The 13,466-nt window shown below is 43.1% G+C and overlaps 1 protein-coding gene across 2 annotated transcripts in view; it reads right to left on the bottom strand.

Moving 5' to 3' along the window:
• Positions 1-3,748: 3,748 nt before the first annotated feature.
• Positions 3,749-13,466, bottom strand: part of tgfbr3 (transforming growth factor, beta receptor III) — a 96,309-nt gene continuing 86,591 nt past the window's right edge. For both annotated transcript variants that reach the window (XM_079245317.1, XM_079245316.1), the window contains exons 15-16: positions 12,683-12,814; positions 3,749-8,335 (exon numbers count right to left, since the gene is read on the bottom strand). In XM_079245317.1, coding sequence (XP_079101443.1) covers positions 8,217-8,335; positions 12,683-12,814 — 251 coding nt within the window. In that variant the 3' untranslated portion in view covers positions 3,749-8,216. The remainder of the gene's footprint in view (positions 8,336-12,682; positions 12,815-13,466) is intronic.

Consider the following 13,466-nt stretch of genomic DNA (forward strand, 5'->3'; position numbering starts at 1 on the left):
CCTGCATCACTCAGGAACAACCTGCATCCAACCTACATCCAACCTGCATCCAACCTGCATCCAACCTGCATCACTCAGGAACAACCTGCATCCAACCTACATCCAACCTGCATCCAACCTGCATCCAACCTGCATCACTCAGGAACAACCTGCATCCAACCTACATCCAACCTGCATCCAACCTGCCTCCAACCTACATCCAACCTGCATCCAACCTGCATCCAACCTACATCCAACCTGCATCCAACCTGCATCACTCAGGAACAACCTGCATCCAACCTGCATCCAACCTGCATCCAACCTGCATCACTCAGGAACAACCTGCATCCAACCTACATCCAACCTGCATCCAACCTGCATCCAACCTACATCCAACCTGCATCCAACCTGCATCCAACCTACATCCAACCTGCATCCAACCTGCATCACTCAGGAACAACCTGCATCCAACCTACATCCAACCTGCATCCAACCTGCATCACTCAGGAACAACCTGCATCCAACCTACATCCAACCTGCATCCAACCTGCATCACTCAGGAACAACCTGCATCCAACCTACATCCAACCTGCATCCAACCTGCATCCAACCTACATCCAACCTGCATCCAACCTGCATCACTCAGGAACAACCTGCATCCAACCTACATCCAACCTGCATCCAACCTACATCCAACCTGCATCACTCAGGAACAACCTGCATCCAACCTACATCCAACCTGCATCCAACCTGCATCACTCAGGAACAACCTGCATCCAACCTACATCCAACCTACATCCAACCCGCATCCATCCTGCAGCCAACCTGCATCCATCCTACTCTGAGTTGAACAGAATGAATCCGTTTTTCCGTGCAGCCATCTCCTTGTTCCGGATTAATCCAGGCTGAATAAAACCAGGACATTTTAATCTGTTTGTGTGTTTTATGGATTAGAAGCAGCTTCTCAGAGTGGTTAGAGGCTGAAGCCACAAGTTGGTTGAGTATAAATGAATGATGTGCCTGCACGAGCCTCGTGCACTTCAAACGCTCCGACTGCAGCCACAGCAGCGGGAATGTAAACTCCCCACTCAGACTTATTTTCACAGTCAGACCTCTGGGAGATGGAAGGTGTAAATTCTGAACAATCTGGATGAATTCATCTCTCTGTGATGAGTCTGTTACTTGAAGTTTTCTGTCTGATTTTATCCTCAGTCTGGAAAATGGACGTAAACTTGTCTAAACGTTGCAAATGAAGAGTCATGAAGTTTTATTCTCATCTTAGATGGTGGCAGCGAATCAGTCAAAAGTCTGCAGTGTGTGTGTGTGTGTGTTTCATAGGGATGAGGGAAAATGACCTGGCCTGTTAGTGTTTTTTATGAACAGAAGTTTTTTCCAACTGGAATCACTTCAGTGTATTGCAGATCAGTACGAGGGCCTCAAATCCATGAAACATAAATAAATAAATGGAGTAATGAGCTCATACAGCACCCATGTGCCACAACCAGACCAGAATCTGCAAGTCAGCAAACACAGTTGTTTTATGGCAGAAATGTGAAACTCCTCATATTTCTGTGCAGGATAATAAGCAGCTGTGATGAGAAGCTGAAGTTTCAGCTCAGCTAAGAAAAGAATTACTTCCCTCTCGTTTCTTCTTTTCTGAATTTATTTTGGCTTTATTTTTAAAAAGAGAAAGAAACTTTGATAAATCGTGTATTGTCATGAAAATGTGTTTAACCTAAAGATTATCTTCAGATGAGCACATTCAACTTAAGATCTTGTTTTAAGACAGATAAGTGTATAAATGCAACATAATTTTATGAAATATTACTGTGTTTTGGCAGATTCTGTGTATACATGAAGTTAGTTTCATCCAAGCCAGACCTTCTAGTCAGGTCTGGCTCGGAGACCCTGATCCATCCCTGCTGCTACAGGCCGAGGCTGCTGGGAGACGTCCCATGATGCACTGGGCTTGTCGCTGCTCTCTTTACTCTCCATATATACAACATTATTGTTATTGTTTTGAGTTTCTCTTCTTCTTTCTCAGAGTTTGGGTCGACCCTCTTTCCTGTCCTCCCATCTCCAGCCGTCCAGAAGATGGACCGCCTTGCTGGTTCTGGTTTTTCTCTCCACGGTGTCCCGGTACAGCTCAGGGTGGAGGATTAAATCAAAGAGCAGATTTGATGGGATCTACTGGTTTCCTGTCTAGAATGAACTGGTTCATATGAACACAGCTGTGATAAATTAGACTCAGCACTTCACTTCCCAGTAAAAGGGTTACTGGTTCAAACGTGGACTTGGTGCTTCGAGTGTCTGGAAAGGTGGGTAAATGTGCATTTCCATGTTTTATATATTCATATTGCATTTAATGAAGTGTGTGTGGATTAATGGATGCTGTCTGAAGGCTTCTCGGTACGATCTTAGACCGGACGTTCCATGCATGAGACTTTTGCAGCTTGGGCCTGGAAGGGGAACAAGTAGGAGACCTGATGAGAACCCGGTGTTGGTTGTGGTCCTGGCTTTATTTTTTACCTCATACTCTCATGAACTTGTTTACAACCTCATGACTCACCTGACCTGGAATGGTGCAGTTTCCTGGTCCGAACATCATAAAACCATAAATTCATAAAAACCATGTCAGAGGCGGAAGGAATTTACTAGAATTAATAAAGTAACTAAAGCTAGCAGAATATTTCTCTGCTGGACGAGACTATATGACATTCCTGCATGTGTATTGGGATGCACATGGTGATGATGTTGGGATGGAGTCGCACCAGTTTCAAATATAAAACAAGGACGAATGATGTGTTCGGTGTTTGTTCCTCGATGGAAGCTGATTGGAAGCAGAAGCTGCAGCCTCATTAGTCGCTTCTTTTTGGACTGAGAAGAGATTTTACAGCAGATTTTCAAAGCTTCGGGGGTCCCACCAGAATCCAGCTTGGGAAGCACTGATGAAGAAGATTGATGAGATGTGTGGAGCTACAGCAGGTCAGGCTGCGGTTGACGGCGTCACCACAGCCGTCAACGTTCACTTCAGAGGTGAAAAATGGCGAATCGGTTATGAAATCAGACTTTCATGTTGGTGGAGGATCATCAGACGCTCATCTGGTCTCCTCACCTCCTGATGTTGCTCAACAGCAAAGAGACAAAACATCTTAATCAGTTTACAACCGAGGTCCGGTCTGCATACTTCCACATCAGCGTTTGACATCTTATCAGCAAAAAGGAGAGAAAGATTTTGGCTCCGTTGTCTGGGGAACATGGGTCCTAAACAGATTAGCTGCAGAACAACAGAACTGCCTTCCAGGTACCAAAAAGGGAAAGCTGGAAATGAAAACAATGACATCACAATCGAGGGACCGATGAGGTCTGTTTATTACTAAAGTTAGTCATCAGTTGGACTCAAAGTGAAAAGAGCGATGCGTGTTGGAGATACGAGGATGCCATGATGGCGTCTCACTTTTTCCAGTTTACTCCAAGTCACGCTGCCTGCAGCCGTCTGGAGGGAGCTTTAATCACAAACAAAGATGCTGACGGCGGGGGGGGGGGGGGGGGGGGGGGGGCAAAGTCCCCTCCCTCCTTCTGCCAGAGGTCCACATGGTCTGTGTCACGCCATGAGGTCACCAGAATCGAGTCATGACTTCATCACCAGAGGAGAGCCCAACACCTCATCACTGCTCCTCGCCCCATTAACCCCACATCCAGACGGAGGTTTCCACACGTCCACTCCCAGCACCGCGGCCGGGAGGATTCACAGAAAAACCGCTTCTGGACGGTCATGAAAAACTTTATTGAACATTATGGGAATACAAACGTCATGCATATTTACAGCATATAAAAGGTTTCATGAACAAAAACGGCTAACTGTAGTTTAAAACCTTTATAAAAACCCATCGGTGGCGTGAAGGGGAAGCTTCATCTGAGCCGACATTAAACCTTGACGGCAGGAAAACGACGAGGCCCAAAATCATAGAAAATACAGCACAGACACACACATTCACATAAACTTCTGAGGTAGTTCAAATGTAGGAAAAACAAAACAACATTTATGGAATTTGCTCCAATTTCAGCAATTTCTGATCAACTGATATCATGAGATGGGAACGTGGTGGGAGTTTTCCCAGCATCCACTGGGGCAAGAAAACTGACATTTTAACTCATGAATCACAATAAATTGTTAGGAATGACTCCCAAATGTGTCGTAACCATGTAGATTAGATCCAGCTCATAACGCGAGGATCAGCCACTCCACAGCACAGGGGGGTAGGTACACTGGGGATATGGATTAGATACAGTCAATAAGTGAAACCCCAAATATGACAGCTCATAAAAGCCTTCTGGAGACGGGAAACAGCGTCAGTTTCACGTCTTATCGGGGGAAACCAGGCAAGGAGTCGTTGCTGGGACGGACACATCGGGGTTAAACTGACGAAACATTAATCCAGCTTTACCAATGGAATTTGAAATTATTATTTAGAGCTACGGCTTTAAACTTATATCCAATTTAAATTATTGTTGGTTTTGCTTCCACTTGCAAAAAGGGGAAAAAATGGAGCATCTTCAATAATGAATCAGTACAACAGAGAAACTGGCAACATCACACCATGTGATAAGTATGTGTAGTTTATAATCCATAATACTCGTTAACATCCCTTAAAAAGCCACATCAACCATTACAAATTTATATAATATATTCATCAGACATTTTCTATATGATAGTTATATTTATAATCTCGAATAAAACATGGCACAAGACTGCAAAGGACATTGTAAGTTTCCCAAATACATTTCCTGTTTGAGCAAATCTATAATTCACAGTACTTACAAACACAAAATACAATAAAATTTTCTGCTAAATATATTTCAAAATATATTTTTTTTTTACACAAATATATCTATTTATACTTTATAAAAAGTTTTACACAAGTTTACAGAAGTAAAGAAAGATCCGAATGAGATAAAATACATTCTCTCTCTTTTTTCTTATCAGAGACACAGTTAACACCCCAGTTTGTCCCCCGACACACATGTATACACACATTCACACACACGCATATAAACAACTGTTGTGTCGTCAGAAACAATGACTTTTGGCTGCAGCTTATTTAACACTATCAGTGCCAAAATTTAAACAAGTGGGATCAGAAAACCAGACACGGTGTTTGCTCGCCTTCGTAAAAAGAACAAAATAGAAAAACTTGTGTTTCGTCTGGTAAAAGAACAATCAGCTGAATAATCTCACCTAAACTTAGTCATTTCAACCAGAAACCTGCCAAATTCTTTACTTAGCCTCTCGATTAATTCCATTTATGTGGACTAAGCCATGATTTATTCGCCTGTTCAGAAAATAAAACCTCAGTTTAAAGCTTTCCATCAACTGAACCATATTTTACTGCCGCATTGATTCACCTCACACTGCTAATTGTGTCCCTTCCAGAAAGGAAGGTGAACTTTCACACATGTTGCATCGTAACAGTTCTGAATATTTACAATATTCACATAATTTACAAGTAATGTAAAAAGGAGAAACACTAAACTTTTAGACACGATTCTCCATAAAAGTTTGTGAAGATGAAACACTTGTGTCTGATGGAGGCTAATTAGCATAACTCAGTGTCCAGACTGAAAACACACAGCTCACAGAGAAAAATAAAAAAAAAAATACACAAAAAAAAAACACTTTTGAGATTTGAACAGGTGTAATCTGTAAATACTGAGCTTTTTTTTTTATTTAAAAAAAAATAAATAAACAGAAGAGCTGCTATCATGTCTTGATGCTAAGCTAGGCTAACAGTCTCATGCTTGACTTTATCTAAAAAGAAAAACAAAAAAAATTATACTCACTAGTAATCTGAAGAAAATCCAGGTTGACAGTTTGGTGTTTAAGGAGTGGATTTTCTGCTGAAAGTATTCATAACAGTGTTTAAATGCTAAACTGGCTCTATGTGTAATGCTAAGCTAGGCTAACCGTCTCATGCCTGGCTTTGTTATCTTAAAAAAACAAAAATTTAAAGAAATTTAAAGAAATGAACTCACTTGTAATCTGAATAAAATCCAAGTTGACAGTTTGGTGTTTAAGGAGTGAATTTTCTGCTGAAACTGTTCATAACGGTGTTTAAATGCTATACCGGCTCTATGTGTTATGCTAAGCTAGGCTAATGACACAGTGATCCAGCATTTTAAGTGACACAGAGCCATGAGACAATAATCAATATGCTCTGATCGCACTTAGATAAGAATTTAGACGCATTCCTCTGGTTCTGACATGGAAATAAACAGCAGCTTTTAAAGGGACCCAGTAACTTCCCCGCGAAGCTGCGCAACATGGAGGACATGAAGGCTGTGTTCAAACTGTCCACAGAAACCACAGCGATTCACACATTTTCCTGCTGCCGTCTGGAAAAATGTTTACTTTTCTAATTAACTGTGAACAACACCGGTCGACACCTTGCACAGCTGCCATGCAGACCACAGAGCATGCTAACACTGTTAGCTTCATTTCAGACAATTTTTCTTTTTATTAGCACTAAATAAAATGGCTGCTGAGCAAAATCACGCTGACTTGTTTTTTATTCTGTTTATAATGTTGATAGTTACTGATATATTTGTCTGCCAAATACAAATATTCTGTCTGGAGTATCTCCTGTGGGGGTCTCGCCACGGGGACGACTACCAGGTGAGTAAGAGGCCAACCTGAACCTGGACAGTCTCGCTGTGGGACTACAGAGGGATTTCTGAGCTGCATCGTCACAGAGGTGCGTGCACAGTGGTGTAGTCCAGGTATACGCGGGTATACCCACTTCTTTTTCAGTCAGCATAGAGTATACACACTTCTAAACCCCCTGTGATGCTGCTTTTATAGTTACAAACATCCCTACACATGTAGCTACGTCTCCCAGAAGCTTAACTAATGCTACCGATGATACACTGGTGCAGCTAACCATCAGCTGCATCAACTTTAGCCTGAACATAGACGTCATGGAGATATATGCATATCGGTCTATGAGCCTGTCTCTCACCAGCTCTATGTGCCGGTATCTGTTTCGTAATTTCATAACTCTTCCTCCGTGAAAAGAGCACAAATTATGTGACAATGAGCAAATATACCGATGGATTTTTGGGGTGAACTAAATAAAGTAGTCTTAAATGTCACTTTTTACTAAAACATTTACAACGTTTTTCCGGGCCTTGTATTTTTGTTTGTTTGTTTTTTATAACAAGGGCAAAACAATTCGTCTACTCACTTCTCGAGGGACCACTACACCACTGTGCGTGCACAACCGAGGCCACAAAGCAGGTCTCATCCACGTTTGTTTTACCAACCATGCTTCTACATGGAAGTGAGATTAACTTTACCGATCGCCAAAAAGGATTGAAATTATTTAACATTCCATCGCAGCCCTTCACAAAGACCTGTCTGGATTGTGGATCCAGTCTGGTATGAGGCAGACTGAGGTCCAGTAGGTCCCAGAGGCAGCTGCAGCTGCAGCCTCCTGCATGCAGCTTCTTCTTTTCAAAGCACTCTGTGACGTTGTCGGTGATTTCTATCAGGCAGCTCCTCGGTAAGAAAGGAGACAGCGAGCCGAGTGTGAGACGCTGCTGGAACCAGTCTGGATGGTTTAGAGATGTTTAGTGTGCGCTCTGGAACGTGTATCAGGAGAAATGCGTCTGAAATCTCTACTGTAAAGTAACTTTGCCGACTCGTTTGCACGAACTGATGATAAAAGCTGGAATCTATCTGCACCTTTCACATTTTTATTTCACATTTTTTGGCGTTTTCTCTTCTGCTGTACATTCATGTCCTCTAAAAGCCATCGTCTCTGCATCAGGACTCTCGCTCATACTGCACATTTGTCCTCGCTCTAGTGGTTGTTCATTTCCTTTATTACCTTTTGGGTTTTGTGGAAGTAACGTGTCACGGGCCAGCCATCAACATTATTACTTCCTCATCACTGCAGGCGTGACGCCTGTCCTCACTCAGGAAGCGCGCCGGCTTGGTGCAGCCTAAATCAGACTGGGAAAGGTGGCTGTGATGTTGCAGAAAGCAGCATTTGGATTGAGAGGAAAATGTCCCGTAGAGAGGCGAGGCTGCGTCTGCTTCTCTACAGACAGAACATCTGTCTGCAGCTGCAGGAAGTGGCATCAGTTTCATACAAAAAATGATTTTTTTTTTTTTTTCATGACCAACAACCCAGTCTCTCTCTCTCTCTCTCTCTGGTGCAGCAGCATGGCGTCCTCGGCTACGCCGTGCTGCTGCTGGAGCATGGCGTGCTCTGCGTGCTGCCGATGCTGGGAGCTGCACTGCTGTTGTGTGAGGCAGGCGGAGGCTTCTTGACCGGCTTCTGGCCAGCTGTCCCACCTAAACACAAGGGACCAAAGTGGACCAAAGCGACAAAGAGAAAATGGACAGACTTTAAAACTGATCAGGTGAAAGCAGCAAATTGTAGACTGCAGAGTTCTCATTTATCATCTGTCCTCAGGATGCTCTTTTTGTTTTTTACGACTACAAGGTTTATGTTCCCTTTTTTCTGGAACTCTACCAGAAAAATCTGAACCTCTTCCTCCCAGTCAGCATGCAGATGTAATGTTTCCAGCCTCAGCTGTCAGATTCTGAGACTAAAATGATGTAAAATGAATGTATGAATAGATAAAGCAGCATAAAGAGCAGCCAGAAGTTTGTAGAAAAACAGATCAGCAGTGACCAAGCCTTTTCTCATCTGCACATCATTCTCTCACGTCTGAAACACACACACACACACACAGTTTCCATGTTTACACACTTCTTCCTGCTACTATCTACCTGCTATCCTCAATAAGTCTACTCAAACTGTTGCATTTTGGTGCAACCATGTATAAAAACACTTTCTTGACTTAACCTTAAACTTGAAAATACGTTCAGATTTTAAAATGTGTTTTGATCTATTGAATGAAATGAATGAATAATCATAACAACAATAATAATAATAACAATAACAATAATAATAATAATAATAATAATAATAATAATAAAAAAGAATAAGACAATGACTTGTGGAGTCCCTCAAAGGTCAGTTCTTGGAGCTCTTCACTTTAACTCTTATGTCCTCCTTTTGGGTCAAATATCACAGAACTATAACATCGATGATAACAGTTATGCAGATGATACGCAACTTTCTGAGTCACTGTCATCGGTCTGCAGCAGGATTATTTTATTTTAATTATCTGATATGATGTTGTGATTTTTGAACACCCTTTTAATCTGCTGCTCCTGATTGGACATTACCGTCAGTTTAAGCTCTCTGATTGGTGGAAAGTCTGACAGGAAGTGTCTTCATCATCATGTCCAGGTGGAAATAGAGATCTCTTAGCAACATGGTAGTGATGGTGATGAAGATGTGATAAATAATGGTGGATTTACCATCTAGAGTCTCTGAATAAACACTACATGTTGTGTCTGGATTGTAAACCTCCTGGACGGAGAGAAATGCTGGAAAACCTCCGTAGACCAGCTGGAGGGTCACATGACCACCACACAGTTACACACTGTTGGTCCTGAAGGAACTGATGATGATGTAGGTGATTGTGCTTTTATGGCTAAAGTTGTGTAAAAGGCCACATAAGAAAGCCTCCAATCCAGCTTTTATCAGGAGGTTTTTAGCATATTTAAGAATAATCTGACCTAAACCGTTTTCTTACTAAGAGAGCAGAGAGAAAATATCAGATGAACCATCTTCTCACCTCCTTCCTAAAGAAGAGAAGATGTTTCCCTGTTCATGGGACCTTGCTTTCCTTTTCTCGCTTTGTTTTCTGGAATCAATCATCCCAGCTTGAGTAGATGAAGCAGAACAAACAGCAGAGACCAGCGACTGAAGCTCAAACCACCAGTTTATTGTTTTAAGTCTAAATAAGCATTTCACATCGTAAACTCTCTTGATCTGAGGCTCAAATGAGCGACAAATAAAAGTTCTTTGTGCCTGTCCAAAAAGAGTTGTTGACAACGAAGAGCTTTGAAATAAAGCCAAGTATGTTTTTAATTTGTTTCTTGTCCCATTATTCTGCTCTTTGCTTTCTAACTTCATTCACAGCAGATAGATGAAGAGGACACCCGCCTGTCGCCTACAAAGATCAGTTATCAACAGTTTACTTTGTGCTAAAGCTGCGTGTTCGAGTGGCTGCTAGCATCTATGACAGGTCATCTGTTTCCCTCTTCCAGGCCCCGCAGTCCTGCTAATGTTCAGAACGGAGGGTTTTCCCTGTCAGGACCGCTGCAAAACGAAGGGACTCACCTCATCTGTCGGAGGAAACTTTAACGATATTTACGAAGATCTAAGAGATAAATGCAGACAATCTCACTGCATGTGAAGGCAGTGGTAACAGATGTCTCCATCCGTCACGTTTCAGCCGGCTGGGCATGAATCTCTGAGCCAACGAGATGGCATAAAGTCAGCTGTAGGTTCAGGTCCAGTTTCCAGAGACAGAGGTGGTTCGGACCCGTCCGTAATGTCAGCATGTTAAAGGCAGCTCAGATCCAGAGCAGGTGAAACGTTCTCTTCATGTCAGGGATGAAACAGGTCTGACTGATGATTCGTTTGTTCCTGACTGCATCACAGTCCGTCTGCACGGCCCCAAACAATAAGCAAACTGTCTGATACAGTTTCTGTGTAGAGCAGCTACATTATTGTTTTAATACAGAACCAGGAATAAACTAGAATAAAAAGTAGAACAACTGCAAGTCCATCATCTCCTACATAAACCATTTAAACAAGGAAAAAAAAAAAAAAAAGGCTTTTGGCCTCCGGGATATAAGACCATACTCCATCTGATGACTCACTGCTCTGTATTTGGGTTTAAAACACACATTTTTGGAGTTTTTGCTCTCTTTTCTCATTCTTGGGGTTTCCTGTAAATGCTGCCATATTAGGTCATTTCGGTCAGTGCTGGGAAACACACACCTGCAGTGACCTACTTCACTGACACAAACAGGAACATGTGACTTTATCTCAAACTTCTGCCCATGTTGAACCATTAAAACTCTGATAAATCACCAGCACTTCCATCATCATCATCATCAGTTCCTTCAGGACCAGCAGAGTGGAATTCTGTGATGGTCATGTGACCCTCCAGCTGGTCTACGGAGGTTTTTCCAGCGTTTCTCTCCGTCCAGGAGGTTTACAATCCAGACACAACATGTAGTGTTTATTCAGAGACTCTAGATGGTAAATCCACCATTATTTATCACATCTTCATCACCATCACTACCATGTTGCTAAGACACCTCTATTTCCACCTGGACATGATGATGAAGACACTTCCTGTCAGACTTTCCACCAATCAGAGAGCTTAAACTGATGGTAACGTCCAATCAGGAGCAGCCAAAGATCAACAAGTGATGAGAAAAGCAGGAAAATAATGATCCTCTATGGCTGGAATAAAGCCAAGAAGACGTTTGGGATGCAGCTGAGGTGGAGGTGCTGCAGTGAGGATAGCAGGTAGATAGTAGTAGAAGTGTGGAAACATGGAAACGGTGTGTGTTGTGTGTTTGTTTTAAGTTAGATGCACTGTGGAAATTTTCAGAGGTGTCCCACAGGGATCTGGACTCGGACCACTTCTTTTTCTTTTAGCGAATGAATTCCTGGTTTTGTGACGCAGCAGTGTGTGTTAACATGAATCTGTCTGCAAGCTCAAGTCTCACATTTAGCAATAAATGTCAGAGTAGTTTGCTAACAAAAAGTGTAAATAAGTAAGTAATGTTGTTTTTCAGTATTTTTTCTCCTGAAAGCCAAGACGTGAGAGAATGATGTGCAGATCTGCTGATCTGTGTGCTATTTCTACACACTTCTGGTTGCTCTTTATGCTGCTTTTTCTATTCATACGTTCATTTCATTTTACATCATTTTAGCCTCAGAATCTGACAGCTGAGGCTGAAAACATCACATCTGCAGGCTGACTGGGAGAAAAAGCTTCAACTTCTTCATGTAGTTTTACATTAAAAACAGAAACAACCAAAGAAAGAAGAGCTGTAAGGGTTAATGTTCACATATTCTGACATCCATCTTTGGAAAAGTACGTATCACGTTTCTTCCTTCACTTGAAAATCCACAGAACTGAAATAAAAAGGAAAATATTGTGATAAAGATAAGCATCACTACAGCTGATATTTACTAAATGAAACCCTGCTCGGTGAGCGCTTCTACAAGCGGCTCGTTGTAAACGTCAGCTTCCACGGAAAGCTCATCAATCAGCTTGCAGCAGGTCAGTGGCCCAGCGGACCGCCGGTCAGACCATCAGAACTGGGCCCAAACATGCAGCCGTGAACTCAGCAGGCAGCGCACTTCCTCTCAGGGGTCGGTCAGGGTCGGCAGAAAGGGGACGTTGGGGAAGGTCTTGGCATCTAATGGACAGATTGTGTCTCTTCCTGTGAGCGCCCACTAAACCCAACAAGGGGAATTTCCAGCTCGTCTCCAGCCATTGTGCTGCAAACATTTGCTGACCACCCGCAGCCCCCAAAACATTCAAAGGCAGGAAAGAGAGGAGCTCTCGCTGCTGACCAACAGGATATATTTACAGTAGAGGAGTCGATATGTTATTGTGAAGCAGCTCCCATCAGCGACAGGATGTTTGGCAATGGCAGCGGCACGCTGCTGGCACAGAGACGCACACACATTCCTTCACGTCTTATCTTTTCATTACAGCGGAGAGGTGAGCTGGGGTCAGGTAAAGGACCTACCTGTGTATGAGTAGATGCACCACAGCGCTCCAGTCAACAGGGCCCCGATCAAAAAGGCTGCAAAGGTGATCCCGACCAGCGTGGCCGTGTTCAGAACATACATCTGGCCTTCTTCAGGCTTTACAGGAGGATCTGCAAAGAGAAGAGAGGAAAACTCTGATGCATACAGATGTATGGTACATATTCTGACTTGTGATTTATTAAATGTAAGACGATCCGCGCTCTGAGTCACCATGTCAGCCAGAAAACCCAGAAACAGATTGCTGATACGGCACTGTGCTGATAAGCTGCTCTGAGGAATGTGATGCAGAAAGCTGAAGCAGGAAAACACTGAAAGAGCAGCTATTCTTCACGCTGCGACGGTCTCTGGTGGATAAACCTGTCGACTCCCAGCCGTTATGCTCACCTCGTTTATTTCAAGCCATCTGGAAGCCTTTCAAAAGTGAAATTAGCCGTAATGATGCCTTAACAAACGTTACAAAGGCGCTTGTGTCGGGCCGCGCCAAAGAGGCCGAGCTGGTCCGGGTCCAGCTCTGCTGCACAATGGCTGCTATTCTCGGAAAGAACACCTCTGAGTTTTCATCTCCCATAATGGACGATGACAGGTCATCAGAGAAGACTTTCATTTCAGAGGGGATGACGGCCAGAGGACGTCCTCTCTGCCCCCCCCCCCCATCGCCCTGGCGTTATCTGTCACAGGAGACTTATTATGCTAAGAATGTAGCAAGAGGCCAGCTACACTTTCAGCCTCGCAGGCAGCGGGACACAAAAACACAGCAGTGTA

This window comes from Telmatherina bonti, assembly GCF_933228915.1.
Source record: "Telmatherina bonti genome assembly, chromosome: 8".
NCBI lineage: Eukaryota > Metazoa > Chordata > Actinopteri > Atheriniformes > Telmatherinidae > Telmatherina > Telmatherina bonti.